Source organism: Oncorhynchus keta, chromosome 18 (genome assembly GCF_023373465.1).
Source record: "Oncorhynchus keta strain PuntledgeMale-10-30-2019 chromosome 18, Oket_V2, whole genome shotgun sequence".
In the NCBI taxonomy this organism is placed as follows: domain Eukaryota; kingdom Metazoa; phylum Chordata; class Actinopteri; order Salmoniformes; family Salmonidae; genus Oncorhynchus; species Oncorhynchus keta.
The window spans coordinates 14,647,787-14,672,064 of NC_068438.1; the positions used below are offsets into that span (position 1 = coordinate 14,647,787).

The following is a 24,278-nucleotide window of genomic DNA, read 5'->3' on the forward strand; positions in this document are numbered from 1 at the left end:
CTCACCAGGTAGATGACATCCACGGAGCCCTTTGGGACAGTCTCCCCTACGATGGCGTACTGGATGGTGATTGACACTTCCTCCCCACATGCCAGTGGGTTCGCCATCTTCTGAATAGCCAGAGAGCTGGATGTTTTACTGTGGGGGGCAATGGGCTGGATCAGTGAGAGTATGTGGTGCCCTCTTTGGAAATAGGGGACCCTGTATCTACTGTTCTCCACTTGAGGTGTGATGCTTACCTGGAAAAAAAACAGAGAGAATAGAGAGTATAACTAAAGGCACAATCCCAAATCAACCCTTAGACCCTGTACAATATACTTGTGGAGATCTGAGAGGATTTCACAGTTGTATATATGGTAACTAACATTTCCACCCTGCATTCCGATAGGCTAGGTGGAGGTTTCACCATATTGCTTATTATACCAATGGAATTTTCTAAGATCTCCACAAGAGCATGACAAGTGTGAGATTTGGGGTTGAGCTTAAAGAGTCTTCAGAGTCTCAGAGTCTTTCTAAACCTAGACAGACTTTCAAAACCTCATACTTACTATGAGGTTAAAATTCTCTTTGGCCATACTGGTTGTGTTGAGGGAGAAACTGGCAGTACCATGACTGTCCGTGGTTAGGTTCTGTAGAAGATGTGAGGACCAGGCTTTCTCCTCCAAAAGGTAGACTAGCATGTCTGCGATAGGTGTGTTGTTGAAGTGAACAACGTTAATCTGAGGGAAAAGGGGGGGAAAGTTGTAAGTGGTGATGTGTGTCGCTGTTACCGACCATTGGTAGTTAAGTAAACAGGAATGTCAAAGACAAATGGCATCTGCAATTCAACTAAGTCTAAGAAACAATAACACTGTATTTGGACGCACTTTGCCCTCGATAGTTGATCCATGCTCATAGATTTTGGGTGTGTCGACAAATGTGATTTTTCCAATCACATAGGAGAGCTCAATGTGTTTTTCCTTTGACTGTGTAATACCTGTCAAATGAAAACAAATGAAAATAGGATGGTTTATTTCACAACGACACATACCACCATGATGAACAATGGCAGTTCACCCATTGCATTACTACTTCTACTTAAGAGAGAGAACGATAAACAGATTGAGACAGATTCAAATGTAAAAGACAGGTAATTGTAAATTCTGCCAAAGTGTTACAAAACAAAAAAATTCAAAAAAGTTGAATTCCAGTGCAGCTTATTCAAAGTAGTAAAAACACGATTACAAACAAAGTCATTGAATAAAAACAGCATAATATGAGGATGTAGCACCAAAGGTCAAATACACAGGTCTTGCCAATCTTCACAATCTAATTAAACATGCAATCTTGACATTATGTAATTCACTCTCAAGAAAAGAAAAACAGTTTTCATTTGACTTCAGGCAAATGTTGTCATCACTTCTACCGTCTCCAAATTGTTAAGATAAATGACTTGCCTGTCCCCTCCTCCTCTACTTTTGCATTAAAACTCAGCCTGTCTATGAGCATTTTCTGGCCAGCATCCTTTGTGAAAATGGACATGTTGAAGACATGAGAAGCACAGCCAGTTTGGTCCATCTGGGAAAAGCAAGCAAAACCACACACATTAGGAAATGATTTAAATAATTGTAACCAGATCATTTTCAAATGTAATATGATGGTAAAAACAAGTATATAGTCTCTTCAGGAAAGCATACAGACCTCTATTGACTCTTTATGGCAGGGGGGTGAATAATCAGGAACTCCTTCTGGATTTTTCTCATCAATTCTTATTGGTATCAATATATTGTGCCCTAAGAGTCGGCACAACTCTACCTCTGCTTTACCAGGTACAGGTTGCCCATAAGTGTATCTGATTTTATTTCAGAATAAAACACATAAAAAACATAAAACATAGTATATTTCCTACTTAGAGAGACGTAGTATATTATAAACCTTATATGAGACATTACAAAGGCTCATACATGCATCCTTACGAGTTACAATGCATTATACCTGCAGGCTTTCTTGAAGTCAAGTGTTTTCAACATTGCCAATGCATCTGGACCTGTACTCATAAAGTCTCTCAGTGTATGAGTGCTGATCTAGGATCAGTGTAAACTTCTGTATCAAAATGAACAAGGTCAGGAGAGACCTGATCGTAGGTCAGCAATCCCACTCTGAGAGGCTTTATGAATATAAGCCCGGCTTATATTTTTTCCCAATCAAGAACTTCTATTTAATAATAATAATAATATATGCCATTTCCTAGATTATTTTCAAATACTTGTTTCTAAATACACTATTTCAAATACCCCCAGGACCAAACAGACCTGGGTTGAAATGCATGAATTATTCAATATTTGAATTTGAATCAAGGTCTGCATTAGCGAAATGCGATTAATTAGACAGTGACATTTGCACAACTACAGTGCATTACAAAACAGTGATACTGTTGACTCACGTTGCACACACTTCTACTTTATACTCCTCTTGAACAACGCTGATCTCATCGGTGAGGTTCATTTTTATCTCAAACTTTGGCAAAACTAGAGATGAGAGAACCGCAGGCAACTCAGGAATGTTCCAGAAATGTGATTCATTGATTCAACTTCCAGATCCATAATATTTCCTAGCATGAAAGGTCAAAGAAAGAAGCTCTACTTACCATACTTTTCTACCTTGAAGTGATGGTATATTTGGTTTTCACCAATCCACACTACAATAGCATAGGTTCCTATGGGTGCTTCAGAGTTCAGGGGGTAAGAAAGCTGCAGAATGTTGCCATTGGATGTAGTATTGACCCACTGTCCAATCCTGTTCTGATGAACATCCTGTTGATTCATAGAACAAGGGACTACACATTTAGCAGGGTGCAACATTGTGGAACATTCACATACAAAGTATGCTATGTAGGCCAAACATGCCTGTCTGACATGAAGAGTAAAGAGTCACATCAGCTCTATTCATGACATTTCTATCCGCAACGTTCTGAAGTTTGCTTGCTGAAGGTGGCCCAGATGTGATCACATAAAGCTGATAGGGGGTCTTCTGGTAACTGCCATGTAGAAATGAATGATGACCTACAGTACCTAGCTGGTGGAGTCATTGTCTTATAATGTACTAGTATTTACAGTGAATCATCATACATTGATAGACTAATATGGGTCTTACCTGCAGTTCCACAATGTTGTACTGTGAAAGGCAAGACAAAAGACTGGTTAATGTTTTATGAACTCTCAAATTCCCCCCAAAGAGGAGCAAAGCTGTCAACAACTATAGGAACTAGGCAGATGCTTGGCTTTGTCTCTTCAATTAAACATGACATGTTGCTTTTGCATTGGGACTCTAACGGAAAAAAACTCCTACGCATTCCTTTGAGTGGAAAACACCAAGTCTTGCCGTGAATGTTTGAGGACCTTGAAATCCACCCACTCAGGTTTACTTAGAGAACCTCTGCATGTACCGTATGTTTGCCCTGAGTGCTATGTGTCTCAACTGTTTGTGTAGCCTTATCAAACAGATAACATTGGTTAAAGAGTTGGATTTGGGATTTTGCCCAATAGTTGTTCAAAACATTTCCCATTTCCAAAGTCCTATTGTTTATGGAGTGCTAACAAGATACAGTATGTATGACATGCCGTGGCTAGTTGATTGCTCAATCAAAATATAGTATAAATACAGTATTTTGTACATAATAATCCTCGTCCTATAGGGCAGGTGCCTCTGTTCTCTTTCTGTAGCGTGAAGTAGCCTGCACAGGATACTAATCTATTGCTGGACCTTAATATTGAGCGCTAAGCAGAGAGGCATCGGGTCCAATTTTTAGAGTCTTTGGTATGTCTCCCCCCCCCCAACCTTCCATTCTCACTCTAACCAGGATCGCAGAGTTGAGTTGGTAGGACAATATCATACATAGTGTTAGAGTGTTAGTGGTTAGAGTGTTGGACTAGCAACCGGAAGGTTGCAGTTCAAATCCCCAAGCTGACAAGGTACAAATCTGTTGTTCTGCCCCTGAACAGGCAGTTAACCCACTGTTCCTAGGCCGTCATTGAAAATAAGAATTTGTTCTTAACTGACTTGCCTAGTTAAATAAGGGTTAAAAAAAATAAAAATAAAATACCTGATTGCTATGTCTATCAGACAGTAATGTGACATTGTGATCCTTCTTTTGTATCTGTCTTTTTGTTTGAAATAGTGGAGATTGGTCATTGTTTTCAATATTCAATGTTTCACATTTTCAACACTCACCAGCTGATTGACAGGGCTAAAACTGGTATCCAAGGTGATGACTCTAAACTGCACTGTAAAAAGACAAAGACAAGACAAAGACAAGCACTCAATGAGAATCTTTGAAGCGTACTTTTGCTAACTTTCCCATGTTTTCCAGAACTCCCTGTCGAAGGATTCCCAGATTCCAGGAATTGTTCAACCAGGATTTATGGAAAACCAGGGATTTTCAGGAGAGTTACCAGTATTTTGCAAGACAAACGTTTGACATCTACTCTGGATAATATTTTACACTGTTGGTACTAAGGTTAATCAACCGCAGATAAATGAAAACTGCACTGCGATATCACGTTACGCTATCGAGATCACAACTTTTTTTTCTCTAATTTTACCAGGTAAGTTGACTGAGAACAGATTCTCATTTACAGCAATGACCTGGGGAATAGTTACATGGGAGAGGATGGGGGATGAATGAGCTAAATGTAATCAAATGATAATGTCCAGGAGAGGAACACCTTACAACATGTGGGATGTTGGTTCAAACTCCAGTGTACATATCCTCAGTGAACCTACAGTGGAATGTTTGGTCCTGTTTCAAGTGTCTCTTAGGAGCAACATGTGATGAAAGAGAAAACAATCATAGAAACATGATACCACCTAATTGTCCTGTTTCTTAGCAAGCAGACTAATTGAGTACTGGCTCTGTGTAAAATTACCTGTGTGTCCCGGGTTGTAGATTGGTTTATCTGTTTGGATGAATGTCATCAGACTGTAGGGTTTAATCATGACCTTTCTCTCCTCTGTCGATTGAAACGTTTCACCTTGAACCAACACCTTAAAATGTTGCACTTCGTCATTCTCCACATGAGGGGCCTGAAAGGGAGACAATGTGCAAAAAACATATGATCCTGTGAGGCTCAGTTGGTAAGAAAGTGCTGCTAACAACGTCAAGGTTGTGCCGATTTAATCACGTTTTTCTTTCATCAGTGTGTTTTAAAAGTGATTTTACTTTAGTAGCTGATGTCATCTTTTTTTATGTAGAATTTCAGCCTGAATCGCAGAAAAATTATTGTAAGCCACCACATTGATATTTCCCATGAAATAACCTGGTATTACATAGAAAATTAAGAGATGCATCACAAAGCAGAGAAAGTACACTCTTATTGAATGGTTCTGGATGTCGACCAGTGCTGAGCTGACCTGAAACTGGAAGCAGCGGTGAAACTCTTGGTCAGAACTCTCCTGGAGAAGTATTTTGTTCTGTTCATTGGCGATCAGAGATATGGTCATTACCAGGGTCTCGTTGGGCTGCAGAAGGCTGGCACAAAGCTTGGCCTCTGAGCCTGCCTGGATCACTGCAGGAATGGCTACCATGTAAACCCTACAGAGAACATACACACACACACACACACACACACACACACACACACACACACACACACACACACACACACACACACACACACACACACACACACACACACACACACACACACACACACACGCACACACATGCACAAACCAACAAACAGCCAGGAAAATCAATACAAAATGAGAGGGCACCTCTAAACAAGAAACTAGGATCTTAATTTGACCAGTAATGTCAAAATAATCCTGCAGCAACAGGATTTTAACGTTTTGTCCATAATGTTGCTTGATATGTGCTTCGGCTATTAGCTGGACAAAAGTAGTCTACAGGCTACATGAAAAATGCAATACGGTTAATATACCATGCGATAGTGCATGTTTTCAGTGAATTTATTAATAAAAAAATGTAACAAAAATCATAATTATAAGATAAAAAGATAAAGAATACTAAGGTGTAGCTGAAATACACAGAACAAAATATCCGTAGAAAGGATAGATAAAAAGCAGTTCTAAATTTTGTCTCTCACAGAGGGAATGTTACACCAGGATGAGACGCCACATCTGATTACTCAATTCTAACTGACTATGCAGATTTACTTACGGCCTTGGAGTCTCTTGACAGACACAAAGCCAGTGAAAGCAGGCAAAGAGTATCCATCTCCAAACCTGAAGCCCAGAAGGAACCATGACTCAAGGAGATAAATAAAAAAACACCAAGTCAGCCTATGTCCCAGTATTCCTACTGGCAAGACTTCCCTACTGCACTGTGTAGAGGACAAGCAGAGGAACTGGTCTAGCAAATGATTGAAGTAAAAGCGTTGTGAATGTTTGACTAATTTGTGTCAATAACAGTGATTTTCAGTGGTGTGATTGGCTGATTCTCTTGATGCAACGTTAATGTGCATACAGTACATTGTGCATGGCATTGGCATGCATTATAACCTGATTACATCTCAATAGATTGCATGCAATGCCTGTTTTTTTTTGTTTGTTCATAATATACAGTTGGGTCCAAAATTATTGATGAGCAAGAAAATACTATAAAATAATTTATAGAAATATTGAGCTGTATGGTATGCTCGAAAAAAAAATAACAATAAGATTATTTCATACTAATACAATTGTTAGTTGATAATTGATATTTTGTTTAACAATGAATACAAAAAATCTATAGCACCCTCCCCTTGTGGTGATAACGACATTTCACATCAGCTATGACTATAGAATATGCACTTCGTTTGATTTAGTTTGCTTTTCTGAAACTCCCCCACAGAAAATATTGTGCGCCTGGAAGTTTAAACTATGAAGCCTGTAAGAATTTTTGATAAGCCAGTGGTGCTGTTTGAAGAAACATTTCTATCCTTCCCAATTTAAAGGCTGACTGCAAAGTAAGCCTACCTGGCAGAATGATATCATGATGATTTCTGTCAATCAGGAGGGCATTTGTTTAGCAAACTCTGCCGTCACACGTAGGACATTGTACAGTACAGAAATACTGCTAACCAGGTCTTTTACTGGGTGGCAATTGAATTAAACTACATCCTCTAAAAATGTGTTAAAATGTTTTTTTTCCAGACTTAAAAAATTGTTTTCTGATGTGGGTAAAGCATTGTTGTGGACTGAGAACATACAATTGTGGTCGTTTTTCTATATATAAACTGTGATTTGAGAGTGATAACCTGAAACCCCCCAAAAAGTATAGGAAGTTCAAGTTGTTGTGTATACTTTAGGCAAAGTGCAAAAGTAAATGCTTGGCAAAGTGTACAGCCAACAACAGTTATGTCTTCTGACCTGGTTGCGCAGCAGCAACTTTAGGTAGCTAGCAACCAAGAGGTTGTGAGTTAAAATCACAAGGCAGGTTGAGTCCCAAGTAATCACCGTACAGCAGCATACTTTTCTTTAACATTAGCATCTTCATTTCGCTGTAAAAATAGAGAAACTTGTAGATTTACTGTATTTTCACCATAACTATACTAAACCTTTCAGGGGACAATGACACAACGTTCAATGAATGTCCTAAATACATTCTTGGGGACATCTCTGGACAAAGTGGAACAACACAAATCCTCCAGGTGACAACGACTGTTAAATTGAATTCATGTCAATTGTGCCTTTTAAATTAAAATATTTATTTATTTTATCACGTGAATTTCATGTGTTTTTATTTCCCCGTAAGGCAACCCACTACTCAAGCAACATTATGTACTAAACGTTCAAATCCTGTTTCCTGTGTGTTTGTTGGTGTGTGTGTGTGTTCTCTGTAGGGTTTACATGGTAGCCATTTCTGCAGTGATCCGTGCAGACTCCAAGGTCAAACTTTGTGCCAGCCTTCTGCAGCCCAACGAGACCCTGGTAATGACCATATCTCTGATCGCCAATGAGCAGATCAAAATACTTCTCCAGGAGAGTTCTGACCAAGAGTTTCACCGCTGCTTCCAGTTTCAGGTCAGCTCAGCACTGGTCGACATCCAGAACCATTCAATAAGAGTGTACTTTCTCTGCTTTGTGATGCATCTCTTAATTTGAGTTCTTACCAACTGAGCCGCACAGGACCATGTGTTATTGCTTCATTGTCTTGCTGATAAGCCCCTAGTGTGGAGAGAGATGAAGTGCAAAACTTTAAGGTGAAGGTTTGAGGTGAAACGTTTCTATCGACAGAGGAGAGAAAGGTCATGATTAAACCCTACAGTCTGATGACATTCATCCAAACAGATAAACCAATCTACAACCCGGGACACACAGGTAATTTTACACAGAGCCAGTACTCAATTAGTCTGCTTGCTAAGAAACAGGACAATTAGGTGGTATCATGTTTCTATGATTGTTTTCTCTTTCATCACATGTTGCTCCTAAGAGACACCTGCAAAAGCACCATCATAAAGATAAAACCCACCGTGGGTTCACTGAGGATATGTACACTGGAGTTTGAACCAACATACTACATGTTGTAAAGTGTTCCTCTCCTGGACATTATCATTGGGTATTGATAGTGTAAATATTTTCAGTAAACTTGCATTGCAGTTTTTATTGATCTGCAATTGATTGAATTTGGGGCCTTAGTACCAACAGTGTAAAATATTATCCAGAGTAGCTATCAAAAGTTTGTCCTCCAAAATTCTGTTAACTTTCCCTAAAATCCCTGCTTTTCCAGAAATCCCAGTTGAACAATTCCTGATATCTGGAAATCCTTCAAAATTATGTTTCTAAAGCTCTCATTGAGTGCTTGTCTTTGTATTTTCTTTGTCTTTTTACAGTGCAGTTTAGAGTCATCACCTTGGATACCAGTTTTAGCCCTGTCAATCAGCTGGTGAGCGTTGAAAATGTGAAACATTGAATATCGAAAACAATTACTTATTTGGTCTTCCTTTAGAACGGTTTCTCCACTATTTCAAACGAAAAGACAGATACAGAGGAATCACAAGGATCACAACATAATACTGTGTGACGGGTTGGGGTTAATTAATGCCCTGCGATAGACGAGCGTCCTGTCCAGGCTGCCTCAAGCTATAAAAACAGGAGATGGGCTCCTGCCCCATAGACAGGGACAAGGATTATTATGTACAATATACGGTAAAATCGTATTTTAAACTAGCTAACACGTCATGAACAACTCATTTGTAATTCATGAACAATAAGGCTTTGGAAATGGGAAATGTTTCGAACTACTATTGGGCAAAGTTAGCCTGTTTGTGTAGCCTGTGTATGATAAGGCTACACAAACAGTTGAGACACATGACTCAGAGCAAACATACTGTACACGCCTGCGTGGGTGAATTTCAAGGTCCTCAAACATTCACCACAAGTCACAATGTTTTCCACTCATATACAGTGCCTTGCGAAAGTATTCAGCCCCCTTGAACTTTGCGACCTTTTGCCACATTTCAGGCTTCAAACATAAAGATATAAAACTGTATTTTTTTGTGAAGAATCAACAACAAGTGGGACACAATCATGAAGTGGAACGACATTTATTGGATATTTCAAACTTTTTTAACAAATCAAAAACTGAAAAATTGGGCGTGCAAAATTATTCAGCCCCCTTAAGTAAATACTTTGTAGCGCCACCTTTTGCTGCGATTACAGCTGTAAGTCGCTTGGGGTATGTCTCTATCAGTTTTGCACATCGAGAGACTGAAATCTTTCCCATTCCTCCTTGCAAAACAGCTCGAGCTCAGTGAGGTTGGATGGAGAGCATTTGTGAACAGCAGCAGTTTTACACACAGGTGGATTGTATTTATCATCATTAGTCATTTAGGTCAACATTGGATCATTCAGAGATCCTCACTGAACTTCTGGAGAGAGTTTGCTGCACTGAAAGTAAAGGGGCTGAATAATTTTGCACGCCCAATTTTTCAGTTTTTGATTTGTTAAAAAAGTTTGAAATATCCAATAAATGTCGTTCCACTTCATGATTGTGTCCCACTTGTTGATTTTTCAGAAAAAAATACAGTTTTATAACTTTATGTTTGAAGCCTGAAATGTGGCAAAAGTTCGCAAAGTTCAAGGGGGCCGAATACTTTCGCAAGGCACTGTAGCTGCTATCCGTGTGACTATCGGCTTTCGTCGATTCCGGAGCAAACATAAATTATTCCGGAGTTAGCCAGCTGAAGCGTTCCATCAATCACTCCTGGGCTACAATCACCTATCCGGACCTGTTTTACCTCCGACGCGGAGCCCCACCGGGCCTTCACAACTGGACTGCCGACATTATCTACCCGAAGGAGTTATCCGGCTGGCTCCTCCGTCGCGATGTTACCTGAACGCCCATCTGCGGCCCGCTAACCGTTAGCTGTCTTATCGGCTGCTATCTGAATAGACAATCGGACAATTCATTCATTTATTTTTATTATTATAATTTTTTTTTTTTCTTGGGCCTCTATAACTATATCTATTGTTTTTTTGTTGTTGTGTGATTTGGATTAATCCCCTCTGCCACACGGAACCCCACTAATCTACTGACGGAACGCAAGAGGTGGCTAATAACAGACCTCCATCCTATGCTAGCTTGCTACTGATGGCCTGGCTAGCTGTTTAAATCGCCGTGACCCCCAACCAACCCCTCTACTCACTGGACCCTTTTGATCACTCGACTAAGCATGCCTCTCCTTAATGTCAATATGCCTTGTCCATTGCTGTTCTGGTTAGTGTTTATTGGCTTATTTCACTGTAGAGCCTCTAGTCCTGCTCACTATACCTTATCCAACCTATTAGTTCCACCACCCACACATGCAATGACATCTCCTGGTTTCAATTATGTTTCTAGAGACAATATCTCTCTCTTCATCACTTAATACCTAGGTTTACCTCTGTTGTATTCACATCCTACCATACCTTTGTCTGTACATTATACCTTGATGCTATTTTATCGCCCCCAGAAACCTCCTTTTACTCTCTGTTCCAGACGTTCTAGACGACCAATTCTTATTGCTTTTAGCCGTACCCTTATTTTACTCCTCCTCTGTCCCTCTGGCGATGTAGAGGTGAATCCAGGCCCTGCAGTGCCTAGCTCCACTCCTATTCCCCAGGCGCTCTCTTTTGACGACTTCTGTAACCGTAATAGCCTTGGTTTCATGCATGTTAACATTAGAAGTCTCCTCCCTAAGTTTGTTCTATTCGCTGCTTTAGCACACTCTGCCAACCCGGATGTTCAAGCTGTGTCTGAATCCTGGTTTAGGAAGACCACCAAAAATTCTGAAATTTTAATCCCAAACTACAACATTTTCAGACAAGATAGAACTGCCAAAGGGGGCAGTGTTGCAATCTACTGCAAAGATAGCCTGCATAGTTCTGTCCTACTATCCAGGTCTGTACCCAAACAATTTGAACTTCTACTTTTAAAAATCCACCTCTCTAAAAACAAGTCTCTCACCGTTGCCGCCTGCTATAGACCACCCACTGCCCCCAGCTGTGCTCTGGACACCATATGTGAACTGATTGCCCCCCATCTATCTTCAGAGCTCGTGCTGCTAGGCGACCTAAACTGGAACATGCTTAACACCCCAGCCATCCTACAATCTAAACTTGATTCCCTCAATCTCACACAAATTTTCAAGAACCTACCAGGTACCTCCCCAAAGCCTTAAACACAGGCACCCTCATAGATATCATCCTAACCAACTTGCCCTCTAAATACACCTCTGCTGTCTTCAACCAAGATCTCAGCGATCACTGCCTCATTGCCTGCATCCATAATGGGTCAGTGGTCAAACGACCTCCACTCATCACTGTCAAACGCTCCCTGAAACACTTCAGCGAGCAGGCCTTTCTAATCAACCTGGCCGGGGTATCCTGGAAGGATATTGATCTCATCCCGTCAGTAGAGGATGCCTGGATATTTTTTTAAATGCCTTCCTAACCATCTTAAATAAACATGCCCCATTCAAGAAATTTAGAACCAGGAACAGATATAGCCCTTGGTTCTCCCCAGACCTGACTGCCCTTAACCAACACAAAAACATCCTATGGCGTTCTGCATTAGCATCGAACAGCCCCGTGATATGCAGCTGTTCAGGGAAGCTAGAAACCATTATACACAGGCAGTTAGAAAAGCTAAGGCTAGCTTTTTCAAGCAGAAATTTGCTTCCTGCAACACTAACTCAAAAAGTTCTGGGACACTGTAAAGTCCATGGAGAATAAGAACACCTCCTCCCAGCTGCCCACTGCACTGAAGATAGGAAACACTGTCACCACTGATAAATCCACCATAATTGAGAATTTCAATAAGCATTTTTCTACGGCTGGCCATGCTTTCCACCTGGCTACTCCTACCCCGGTCAACAGCACTGCACCCCCCACAGCAACTCGCCCAAGCCTTCCCCATTTCTCCTTCTCCCAAATCCGTTCAGCTGATGTTCTGAAAGAGCTGCAAAATCTGGACCCCTACAAATCAGCTGGGCTAGACAATCTGGACCCTTTCTTTCTAAAATGATCTGCCGAAATTGTTGCCACCCGTATTACTAGCCTGTTCAACCTCTCTTTCGTGTTGTCTGAGATTCCCAAAGATTGGAAAGCAGCTGCGGTCATCCCCCTCTTCAAAGGGGAGGACACTCTTGACCCAAACTGCTACAGACCTATATCTATCCTACCATGCCTTTCTAAGGTCTTCGAAAGCCAAGTCAACAAACAGATTACCGATTATTTTCGAATCTCACCATACCTTCTCTGCTATGCAATCTGGTTTCAGAGCTGGTCATGGGTGCACCTCAGCCACGCTCAAGGTCCTAAATAATATCTTAACCGCCATCGATAAGAAACATTACTGTGCAGCCGTATTCATTGATCTGGCCAAGGCTTTCGACTCTGTCAATCACCACATCCTCATTGGCAGACTCGACAGACTTGGTTTCTCAAATGATTGCCTCACCTGGTTCACCAACTACTTCTCTGATAGAGATCAGTGTGTCAAATCGGAGGGTCTGCTGTCCGGACCTCTGGCAGTCTCTATGGGGGTGCCACAGGGTTCAATTCTTGGACCGACTCTCTTCTCTGTATACATCAATGAGATCACTCTTGCTGCTGGTGAGTCTCTGATCCACCTCTACGCAGACGACACCATTCTGTATACTTCTGGCCCTTCTTTGGACACTGTGTTAACAACCCTCCAGGCAAGCTTCAATGCCATACAACTCTCCTTCCGTGGCCTCCAATTGCTCTTAAATACAAGTAAAACTAAATGCATGCTCTTCAACCGATCGCTATCTGCACCTACCCGCCCATCCAACATCACTACTCTGGACGGCTCTGACTTAGAATACGTGGACAACTACAAATACTTAGGTGTCTGGTTAGACTGTAAACTCTCCTTCCAGACCCATATCAAACATCTCCAATCCAAAGTTAAATCTAGAATTGGCTTCCTATTTCGCAACAAAGCATCCTTCACTCATGCTGCCAAACATACCCTTGTAAAACTGACCATCCTACCAATCCTCGACTTTGGCGATGTAATTTACAAAATAGCCTCCAATACCCTACGCAACAAATTGGATGCAGTCTATCACAGTGCAATCCGTTTTGTCACCAAAGCCCCATATACTACCCACCATTGCGACCTGTACGCTCTCGTTGGCTGGCCCTCGCTTCATACTCGTCGCCAAACCCACTGGCTCCATGTCATCTACAAGACCCTGCTAGGTAAAGTCCCCCCTTATCTCAGCTCGCTGGTCACCATAGCATCTCCCACCTGTAGCACACGCTCCAGCAGGTATATCTCTCTAGTCACCCCCAAAACCAATTATTTCTTTGGTCGCCTCTCCTTCCAGTTTTCTGCTGCCAATGACTGGAACGAACAACAAAAATCTCTGAAACTGGAAACACTTATCTCCCTCACTAGCTTTAAGCACCAACTTTCAGAGCAGCTCACAGATTACTGCACCTGTACAAATCAAAATCCAAATCCAATTTTATTTGTCACATACACATGGTTAGCAGATGTTAATGTGAGTGTAGCGAAATGCTTGTGCTTCTAGTTCCGACAATGCAGTAATAACCAACAAGTAATCTAGCTAAAAATTCAAAAACTACTACCTTATAGACGCAAGTGTAAGAGGATAAAGAATATGTACATAAAAATATATGAATGAGTGATGGTACAGAGCGGCATAGGCAAGATACAGTAGATGGTATTGAGTGCAGTATATACAGTGCCTTGCGAAAGTATTCAGCCCCCTTGAACTTTGCGACGTTTTGCCACATTTCAGGTTTCAAACATAAAGAAAAAAACTGTATTTTTTTTGTGAATAATCAACAACAAGTGGGACACAATCATGAAGTGGAACGACATTTATTGGATATTTCAAACTTTTTTTACAAATCAAAAACTGAAAAATTGGGCGTGCAAAATTATTCAGCCCCTTTACTTTCAGTGCAGCAAACTCTCTCCAGAAGTTCAGTGAGGATCTCTGAATGATCCAATGTTGACCTAAATGACTAATGATGATAAATACAATCCACCTGTGTGTAATCAAGTCTCCGTATAAATGCACCTGCACTGTGATAGTCTCAGAGGTCCGTTAAAAGCGCAGAGAGCATCATGAAGAACAAGGAACACACCAGGCAGGTCCGAGATACTGTTGTGAAGAAGTTTAAAGCCGGATTTGGATACAAAAAGATTTCCCAAGCTTTAAACATCCCAAGGAGCACTGTGCAAGAGATAATATTGAAATGGAAGGAGTATCAGACCACTGCAAATCTACCAAGACCTGGCCGTCCCTCTATTGCACAAATCTGGCCTTTATGGAAGAGTGGCAAGAAGAAAGCCATTTCTTAAAGATATCCATAAAAAATGTTGTTTAAAGTTTGCCACAAGCCACCTGGGAGACACACCAAACATGTGGAAGAAGGTGCTCTGGTCAGATGAAACCAAAATTTAACTTTTTGGCAACAATGCAAAACGTTATGTTTGGCGTAAAAGCAACACAGCTCATCACCCTGAACACACCATCCACACTGTCAAACATGGTGGTGGCAGCATCATGGTTTGGGCCTGCTTTTCTTCAGCAGGGACAGGGAAGATGGTTAAAATTGATGGGAAGATAGATGGAGCCAAATACAGGACCATTCTGGAAGAAAACCTGATGGAGTCTGCAAAAGACCTGAGACTGGGACGGAGATTTGTCTTCCAACAAGACAATGAACCAAAACATAAAGCAAAATCTACAATGGAATGGTTCAAAAATAAACATATCCAGGTGTTAGAATGGCCAAGTCAAAGTCCAGACCTGAATCCAATCGAGAATCTGTGGAAAGAACTGAAAACTGCTGCTGTTCACAAATGCTCTCCATCCAACCTCACTGAGCTCGAGCTGTTTTGCAAGGAGTTCATGGGAAAAAAATGTCACGCTCTCGATGTGCAAAACTGATAGAGACATACCCCAAGCGACTTACAGCTGTAATCGCAGCAAAAGGTGGCGCTACAAAGTATTAACTTAAGGGGGCTGAATAATTTTGCACGCCCAATTCTTCCGTTTTTGATTTGTTAAAAAAGTTTGAAATATCCTATAAATGTCGTTCCACTTCATGATTGTGTCCCACTTGTCGTTGATTCTTCACAAAAAAATACAGTTTTATATCTTTATGTTTGAAGCCTGAAATGTGGCAAAAGGTTGCAAAGTTCAAGGGGGCCGAATACTTTTGCAAGGCACTGTACATATGAGATGAGTATGTAAACAAAGTGGCATAGTTAAAGTGGCTAGTGATACATGTATTACATAAAGATGCAGTAGATGATATAGAGTACAGTTTATATGTATACATATGAGATGAATAATGTAGGGTATGTAAACATTATATTAGGTAGCATTGTTTAAAGTGGCTAGTGATATATTTTACATCATTTCCCATCAATTCCCATTATTAAAGTGGCTGGAGTTGAGTCAGTGTGTTGGCAGCAGCCACTCAATGTTAGTGGTGGCTGTTTAACAGTCTGATGGCCTTGAGATAGAAGCTGTTTTTTAGTCTCTCGGTCTCAGCTTTGATGCACCTGTACTGACCTCGCCTTCTGGATGATAGTGGAGTGAACAGGCAGTGGCTCGGGTGGTTGTTGTCCTTGATGATCTTTATGGCCTTCCTGTGACATCGGGTGGTGTAGGTGTCCTGGAGGGCAGGTAGTTTGCCCCCGGTGATGCATTGTGCAGACCTCACTACCCTCTGGAAAGCCTTATGGTTGTGGGCGGAGCAGTTGCCGTACCAGGCGGTGATACAGCCCGACAGGATGCTCTCGATTGTGCATCTGTTGAAGTTTGCGAGTGCTTTTGGTGACAAGCCGAATTTCTTCAGCCTCCTGAGGTTGAAAAGGCGCTGCTGTGCCTTCTTCATGATGCTGTCTGTGTGGGTGGACCAATTCAGTTTGTCTGTGATGTGTACGCAGAGGAACTTAAAACTTACTACCCTCTCCACTACTGTTCCATCGATGTGGATAGGGGGGTGTTCCCTCTGCTGTTTCCTGAAGTCCACAATCATCTCCTTAGTTTTGTTGACGTTGAGTGTGAGGTTATTTTCCTGACACCACACTCCGAGGGCCCTCACCTCCTCCCTGTAGGCCGTCTCGTCGTTGTTGGTAATCAAGCCTACCACTGTTGTGTCGTCCACAAACTTGATGATTGAGTTGGAGGCGTGCATGGCCACGCAGTCGTGGGTGAACAGGGAGTACAGGAGAGGGCACAGAACGCACCCTTGTGGGGCCCCAGTGTTGAGGATCAGCGCGGTGGAGATGTTGTTGCCTACCCTCACCACCTGGGGGCGGCCCGTCAGGATGTCCAGTACCCAGTTGCACAGGGCGGGATCGAGGCCCAGGGTCTCGATCTTGATGACGAGCTTGGAGGGCACTATGGTGTTAAATGCTGAGCTGTAGTCGACGAACAACATTCTCACATAGGTATTCCTCTTATCCAGATGGGTTAGGGCAGTGTGCAGTGTGGTTGAGATTGCATCGTCTGTGGACCTATTTGGGCGGTAAGCAAATTGGAGTGGGTCTAGGGTGTCAGGTAGGGTGGAGGTGATATGGTCCTTGACTAGTCTCTCAAAGCACTTCATGATGACGGAAGTGAGTGCTACGGGGCGGTAGTCGTTTAGCTCAGTTACCTTAGCTTTCTTGGGAACAGGAACAATGGTGGCCCTCTTGAAGCATGTGGGAACAACAGACTGGGATAGGGATTGAATATGTCCGTAAACACACCAGCCAGCTGGTCTGCGCATGTTCTGACGGCGCGGCTGGGGATGCCGTCTGGGCCTGCAGCCTTGCGAGGGTTGACACGTTTAAATGTTTTCCTTTTCCTCACGTCGGCTGCAGTGAAGGAGAGTCCGCATGTTTTAGTTGCGGGCCGTGTCAGTGGCACTGTATTGTTCTCAAAGCGGGCAAAAAAGTTATTTAGTCTGCCTGGAAGCAAGACATCCTGGTCCGTGACGGGGCTGGTTTTCTTTTTTGTAATCCGTGATTGACTGTAGACCCTGCCACATACCTCTTGTGTCTGAGCCGTTGAATTGAGATTCTACTTTGTCTCTATACTGATGCTTAGCTTGTTTGATTGCCTTGTGGAGGGAATAGTTACACTGTTTGTATTCGGTCATGTTTCCGGTCACCTTGCCCTGATTAAAAGCAGTGGTTCGTGCTTTCAGTTTCACGCGAATGCTGCCATCAATCCACGGTTTCTGGTTTGGGAATGTTTTAATCGTTGCTATGGGAACGACATCTTCAACGCACATTGCGTATTTGTCAATGTTGTTGTCTGACGCAATACGAAACATATCCCAGTCCACGTGATAGAAGCAGTCTTGGAGTGTGGAATCAGCTTGGCGTTGAACAGACATAGCCCACCTATAATTTAGCCCAAACAACTACCTCTTTCCCTACTGAATTTAATTAATTAATTTATTTTGCTCCTTTGCACCCCATTATTTTTATTTCTACTTTGCACATTCTTCCATTGCAAATCTACCATTCCAGTGTTTTACTTGCTATATTGTATTTACTTTGCCACCATGGCCTTTTTTTGCCTTTACCTCCCTTATCTCACCTCATTTGCTCACATCGTATATAGACTTGTTTATACTGTATTATTGACTGTATGTTTGTCTTACTCCATGTGTAACTCTGTGTCGTTGTATGTGTCGAACTGCTTTGCTTTATCTTCGCCAGGTCGCAATTGTAAACTTGCCTACCTGGTTAAATAAAGGTGAAATAAAATAAAAAATAAATAAAATACTAGTGGTGTGGTTAAACTGCTAATCCTAGATCTGCACAGTTGATGAAACCCGGTAAAGATGGCCACAAATCTAGATCCGTTTGATTTCTTACCCGGTGCAATTTCACGGAGCAGTGGAATGATAAACAGGCCTAATCTGCTATTGAGCGCGCCAGACGGTGTAAATGAAGCGCACCAAAAAGTTGGTACATGCGCAGACCATTCAGTCATTGGCGCAGACAGCCAGTAATGTTGACAAACAACTGGGGAGGGGCCAATTGCACGGTAAGTAGCTACAATTTTCCGTTCTTGTATAGCTATTTTCTTCGATGTTTTAAGCAGTGTTGTACAAATACCGTATATTGGACATTTGCTTGGCGTTATTACTGGCTAAATAGCTAGTTAAATCATAACATTAGCTATAGCAAAGATGCTTTGTGACCCGTCGCAGCTTGAAGGAACCGCTGGAATAATGCAGCTTTATGCTAATGCTAGCTACATATTCGTCATTTATACAAGTAAACATCTGTATGTGTCTTGGTTAGTTAACTTACTACTTTAGAAAGCTGGATTCGGCATTTAGATTTTTTATATTTCGTTGCAGCTGTTTGCATGACGTCTTCAGCAATATAATGCATCTGCTAAAGTTACCGGGTAATGTTCGCTAGTTATTTGTTGAATGAGGTACTACGCTCGCGGCTACATTGTAGTGTGTAACGTTCACTAACTACTGAAGGGGCCTAAAGAGTACTGTTATCACTTCAATTAAACACACAGTATATTTCCTTGAAGGCTTTCTAGATTCTAGTTTAATACACGCAGAGCCTGTAATTAATGTTTGGATATCAGAGGTTTTAGGTTTGTGATTGGGTTTCTGTAGCCGAGTTTGTTTCCCCCAAAAAATAACCAACTTGTCCATTTTCCTCAAGCCTGTTTATCTCCCGGGTGAATGAAGGAGATTCTCTTTCCAGTTGACACTGTGAAAATGAAGGGGTGAGCTAAAAATACATTTATTTAACCATCATCAATTTTTAACCAAAACTACTTCCACATGATTTGTTGTAATACATTTGAGTGTTGGGCTGGATGATCAAATCAATTTTATTTGTCACATACACATGGTTAGCAGATGTTAATGCGAGTGTAGCGAAATGCTTGTGATTCTAGTTCCAACAATGCAGTAGTAACCAACAAGTAATCTAACCTAACAATTCCACAACTACTACCTTATACACACAAGTGTAAAGGGATAAAGAATATGTACATAAAGATCATATTCTAGTACAAGTTGAAAGAGTGGTGTGTTACTGTGTATTATCATTGTTCTTCTCATTTTGTTATGTAGTCAACAGAAAAGTCCAGACCCGGATGAAAGTACACATGTCATTGAAGAAGGTAACGAATGTCATGTGGAAAGGAAATAATGCCCCTCAAAACATCAGAAAACACCCATGGTATTTTCTTGCTTATATTATAGAGTTTTTTTGCTCTTTCAGGTGCAGTGGCTACAGCTGATGACCCATCAGCTGCCATCGCCACCATTCAGTCTGCCGCCACCTTCTCCTCAGAGCATCCCATAAAGTATCTATTCAAGACGGAGGGAGCTGGGGGGCAGGTAGGGGAGCTGTACTACCCTCCCGCTGGGCAGGTACAGTTAGGGAGAGCATACTCTACAGGGCTCACTAGATCTAGCTGAAGTCTCTGAGCTAGAGCTCTGAGCCCAGCCAATGCCCATCCACAGTTTTCTGAGGCTCAGTCTTCTGTCATTACTAATGACCGATTTGATGTTTCGCCCAGCAAACCTGTGTGTTTTCTTTTTGCTGAAGGTGACATACAGAGTCATCCAGGTGTCTGATGGACAGTTGGAGGCTCAAAGTGATGGAGCCACAGCGGTCAGTGTGCTCACTGGATTCCCTGCAGCCACACAGCCTATGACCCAGGTGAGAATTTATACAAGCAGGACTTGGTGCTCTCCCAGCAGGAAACACTGGTTTGAAATTATGCCAAAATTAGTCATTTCAACCTGTTTCTGGTTGTAATTACATACATTTTAACCAGTTTTGTCCACCAGGCTAGTAGTATTCAATCAGATTCTGTAAATCAAACAGCATTGTTTTTCATCTGGGATAATACAGATGATCTACTCTATTCCTCAACTTCTACTCCTGATTGTTATTCAACACTGACAACGGTGTCCTCTTACTGTAGGCTGTGTTCTCTCAGTCCGAGGGGTTGGAAGGGGACGGCACTGAGACGCATTACACCTACTACCCTGCCACCATCGCTGATACTTCACCAGGCACCATGGTAACCAGCGTGGTGCAGGCATCTGATACACATCTAAGTCAGAGCACTCCCACTGGTGAGGAGATTAAGGAGACTCAATCACATAGAATGAGTAGATCCCATTTCTATGCTCCACCAGGTTATGCATTTATTTCCAATTGGCTTTCCATTTTGATTGACATTTGATATTGATACATTTATATGGACCATTTGGATTGACGGAAGCAAGGGACTTCTTTGTTCTTTGTTTCAGGGCAGTTGTATGTGATGATGTCCCCCCAGGAAGTGCTGACTGGAGCTAACCAGAGGTCCATTGCACCTCGCACACAACCTTACAACACGTAAGCTGCCATTTTGATCAGTACAGTAGGTACTGGACTGGAGAAGCCAGGAGAATCATCACAGTTACCATACTAGTTAGTCACACTGTTCCATGCACATTCATGTTTCTTTTTGTGTTGGGTCTTAATTACTTAGCCTTGTTACTGTTTTAGCTGCACATAGGTATGTATACTGTGTATGACAATGGTTTCCATGGTAATGTCTGTTTATTCATGTCTATACTGATTGTGTCTTGCAGAAAATCAGAGGTCCCACGCACTTCTAGAGATGACAAAAGGCGAGCCCAGCACAACGAGGGTGAGACCTAGATAGCCATCATAAATTACTCGTACAATACTTCATATGAAATGTCTATTAAATGCTAGTTGGGTTTGCATGTCACGTTGAGCTCAGAATCATATGTTGCCCCGCTTGCCTACTCAAATGTGTTATTGTGTAATTTGTCTCCAAGTTGAACGTAGACGCAGGGACAAGATCAACAACTGGATTGTCACGCTCTCAAAGACCATCCCAGACTGCAACATTGACCCTACCAAGTCAGGGCAGGTCAGTATCAGTAATGAGGTCAGTATCACCATAAAATGGGTCACACTCTAGTCTCATGGGTATGGCCAGGAGTTTTTCTTGAACATGTCAACTGACTAGAAAGAATTTAGCTATAAAAATGAGGACCTAGAGTTTTTCCATGTCAGAACACATTCTCAGGAAAAACATCCTGGCCCTACATGGGAGAGGGTGACACGGTCCTTCTGTTTTGGTCCAGAGTAAAGGTGGGATCCTCTCCAAAGCCTGTGACTATATCCAGGAGCTTCGGCAGAACAACCTTAGACTAGGGGATGACCTAAGCACCCTGGAAAGGCTCAGAATGGACAACCAACTACTGAGGCAGGAGGTAAGACCCTCTGGCTGTGTTTACACAGGCAGCCCAATTCTGAGCTGATCGGATTGGTCTAAAGATCAGAATTGGGCTGCCTGTGTAAATGCAGCCTACTATGATTCATTCACGCTTTGTAATCGGTTCAGGTTTGGATTTTGCTGATTAGGCTGTAGGATTAGTGAGTGAGATTTTTGTTCTATCATCAATCCTGTTCACCTACTTACTGCAACACTAATTGTATGCAATCACACATAACCACAGAAAAAAATGTGTGTTGGAGATTTGACAGCATTTTAGTCAGACTGCGCAACATCACTGATCTACGAATCACTGTGCATCCAAACAACAACATATTAACTACTTATAAGTGATCAAGGGTTACGGGGTCTGCACCTCGCTGTGCTCAAACTGTACCCCTGTACCCGGGTCCTCTGTAGCTCAGTTGGTAGAGCATGGCGCTTGTAACGCCAGGGTAGTGGGTTCGATCCCCGGGACCACCCATACGTAGAATGTATGCACACATGACTGTAAGTCGCTTTGGATAAAAGCGTCTGCTAAATGGCATATATACATATATATATACAAACATGCTGAAAATGTAACTTGCAAACAAAATACCAAACCATAGGATAGTTTTTCACAAATCCATGCATCAGCTGTAATAATAGGCTTTGATTGAGCTGCTTTTTCCCTCCAATTCTGCACAGGTAGAAGACTGGAAATCCAAGAACCAGATTCTGAGGAACCAGATGCGACAGAATGGCATTGTTGGAGCAGCAACGGCAGACGCTCAGTGATGGGTAGTCAGGGGAGAAGAAGGATGTTAGATCATAGAATTTGAATATCTCAGTGGAGGAATGGTAGAATTACCTTGTGACAGAACTTTTGACCCCAAACCAGAAGAAAATTCTCACTTCACTATAAAATCAGTCTGATGGAGTTTGCAGATAGGTCATAAAATGGTCACATTTTACATACGGAAAACCATCTTAGCTCTTATAAATGAAGATTTTTCCCACAGCTATTCAGCTGTCATGTACATACAATTGTTTAGCTTTTTTACCTTTGACACAATTGCGCTTCATTGTATCAAGTATATTTAGTAACTCTTAGTGTAAGTCTCAAAATATATTTACATTTGATACATCTAGTATCAGATGTCCCCACTTCCAGAAATTGCTCAGCACTTTGTTTTTCTAAAGTTGTCAGTAGAATATGTATTACAATGATATACATATTGTAATAAAGGATCTTTGTATTGGTAAATGATGATGGAACTTCACAATTGAGTGAAAAACGTAATGGGATTGAGAGCTTTCTGTTCTGTTCGCTTATTGAATCCACTATGAACATCAGTTGTATCATTCTGAGTTTTCATTTCATCATTAGTTAACCTAGTACATAATGTATGATTGTCATTAGCATTTTTAATTAAACAAAAATATACAAGTAATATGGACGTATGAACTACATTTTCTAACTTTACTGTTTCCTGAATGCATGTAATTTATGGGAACTCGTCGGCAGGGGGTCATCATTTGGAAACTGGCCTTTAATTAAGAATTAGGCTACAGTGTCACAGTCACATTTCGACTTGAAATTGTATGGGTTCACAATTTAGCTGTTTATTCTACTGTATCGCATAAACCAATGTATTTGATGTCGTTTACAAGCGAATAAGCCTCGGGCCAAGAAAATTCTATGCATTTTGTTGGTAGCTGGCCACAGCACCGTTCTATAAGCTCAGATGAAGGTAAGTTTATGTGAGCAGGCGAGGTTTTGGTGCAGAGTTCGCATACGTGGTTGGTCCATTTCACAACACAAGCAGGTCAATGCACACAAACAAACTGCACTTAAATAATACCAAATCAGACTTTCCGCCGCACAAGGTAGGCAAACTACCAGAATAATGCAAAGATGTAGTTTAGTTTTCTCAGGAAGAAACGGGTATGTTCAATGACAGCGTTCAGTCAGTCTCGGAGTGTTACGTAAGTCTCCCTATTCACCTTCATGACTAGGGCAGGCTGAGGTGTGAGCGAGAGCGATAGCTGGTCGCTATGCTAAAGGCCTGTTGAAATATATTCAAGTATCAACATATTTTGGGGGAATATTAATTTAAGAAGAGTACAGGTGTGCCACAACTGACAAACCCACATCCCTTTATTTACTTCAATATTTGTCATTTTTCTAGAATGATGTCATGTTTGTATGGACAGCAGACGGTTGGTACCAAATGCATTGTTGTCTGGGATAGGAGAAAATCAAATCCTGGATTCCTGGTGGGAGACGTGAAATCAGTCAAGTTAATGACTGTCGACTGCCCTTACAGTTTTGCTGTACTACATGTCTTATACTCAGTCCCTTATACATAAATACATTATTGAATTCCTTTAACTTTGGAATATCCATTTCTATCCAGGCAGCAGTTGTGCAGTGAGGTCTATCTGGTCACAAATGCAGACTAGTAAGTACAGTAACATGTAGTAACAGTATTGACACGTGTCTCCCATTCCAGGTAAAAGCACTGAGTGCTGGGC

The 24,278-nt window shown here is 41.7% G+C and overlaps 2 protein-coding genes across 6 annotated transcripts in view; one reads left to right on the plus strand and one right to left on the minus strand.

Annotated features, from left to right (window-relative positions):
• The window catches only part of LOC118397330 (alpha-2-macroglobulin-like), a 40,029-nt gene extending 33,685 nt beyond the window's left edge, over positions 1–6,344 (minus strand). The window contains exons 1-12 of the mRNA XM_035791975.2: positions 6,158–6,344; positions 5,389–5,569; positions 4,905–5,061; positions 4,210–4,262; positions 3,133–3,153; positions 2,627–2,792; positions 2,423–2,507; positions 1,681–1,831; positions 1,437–1,557; positions 867–976; positions 549–719; positions 6–239 (exon numbers count right to left, since the gene is read on the minus strand). Of these exons, the coding sequence (XP_035647868.2) occupies positions 6–239; positions 549–719; positions 867–976; positions 1,437–1,557; positions 1,681–1,831; positions 2,423–2,507; positions 2,627–2,792; positions 3,133–3,153; positions 4,210–4,262; positions 4,905–5,061; positions 5,389–5,569; positions 6,158–6,243 (1,536 nt within the window). The 5' untranslated portion in view covers positions 6,244–6,344. The remainder of the gene's footprint in view (positions 1–5; positions 240–548; positions 720–866; positions 977–1,436; positions 1,558–1,680; positions 1,832–2,422; positions 2,508–2,626; positions 2,793–3,132; positions 3,154–4,209; positions 4,263–4,904; positions 5,062–5,388; positions 5,570–6,157) is intronic.
• Positions 6,345–8,236: 1,892 nt separating this feature from the next.
• LOC118397331 (upstream stimulatory factor 1-like) lies at positions 8,237–23,194 on the plus strand. 5 transcript variants are annotated; one of them, XM_035791977.2, is made up of 11 exons: positions 8,237–8,298; positions 19,166–19,229; positions 19,582–19,631; positions 19,733–19,884; positions 20,063–20,176; positions 20,445–20,598; positions 20,776–20,863; positions 21,103–21,161; positions 21,316–21,428; positions 21,628–21,756; positions 22,449–23,194. In XM_035791977.2, exons 2-11 carry the CDS (start codon positions 19,186–19,188, stop codon positions 22,536–22,538), a joined length of 993 nt encoding a protein of 330 aa, XP_035647870.1. In that variant the 5' UTR covers positions 8,237–8,298; positions 19,166–19,185; the 3' UTR covers positions 22,539–23,194. The 5 variants fall into 5 exon arrangements, with proteins under 5 accessions (XP_035647870.1, XP_035647869.1, XP_035647871.1 ...); XM_035791976.2 differs by lacking the exon at positions 8,237–8,298 and adding an exon at positions 18,373–18,521; XM_035791978.2 differs by lacking the exon at positions 8,237–8,298 and adding an exon at positions 18,373–18,521 and having other exon boundaries at positions 21,316–21,410.
• The last annotated feature ends 1,084 nt before the right edge of the window (positions 23,195–24,278 follow it).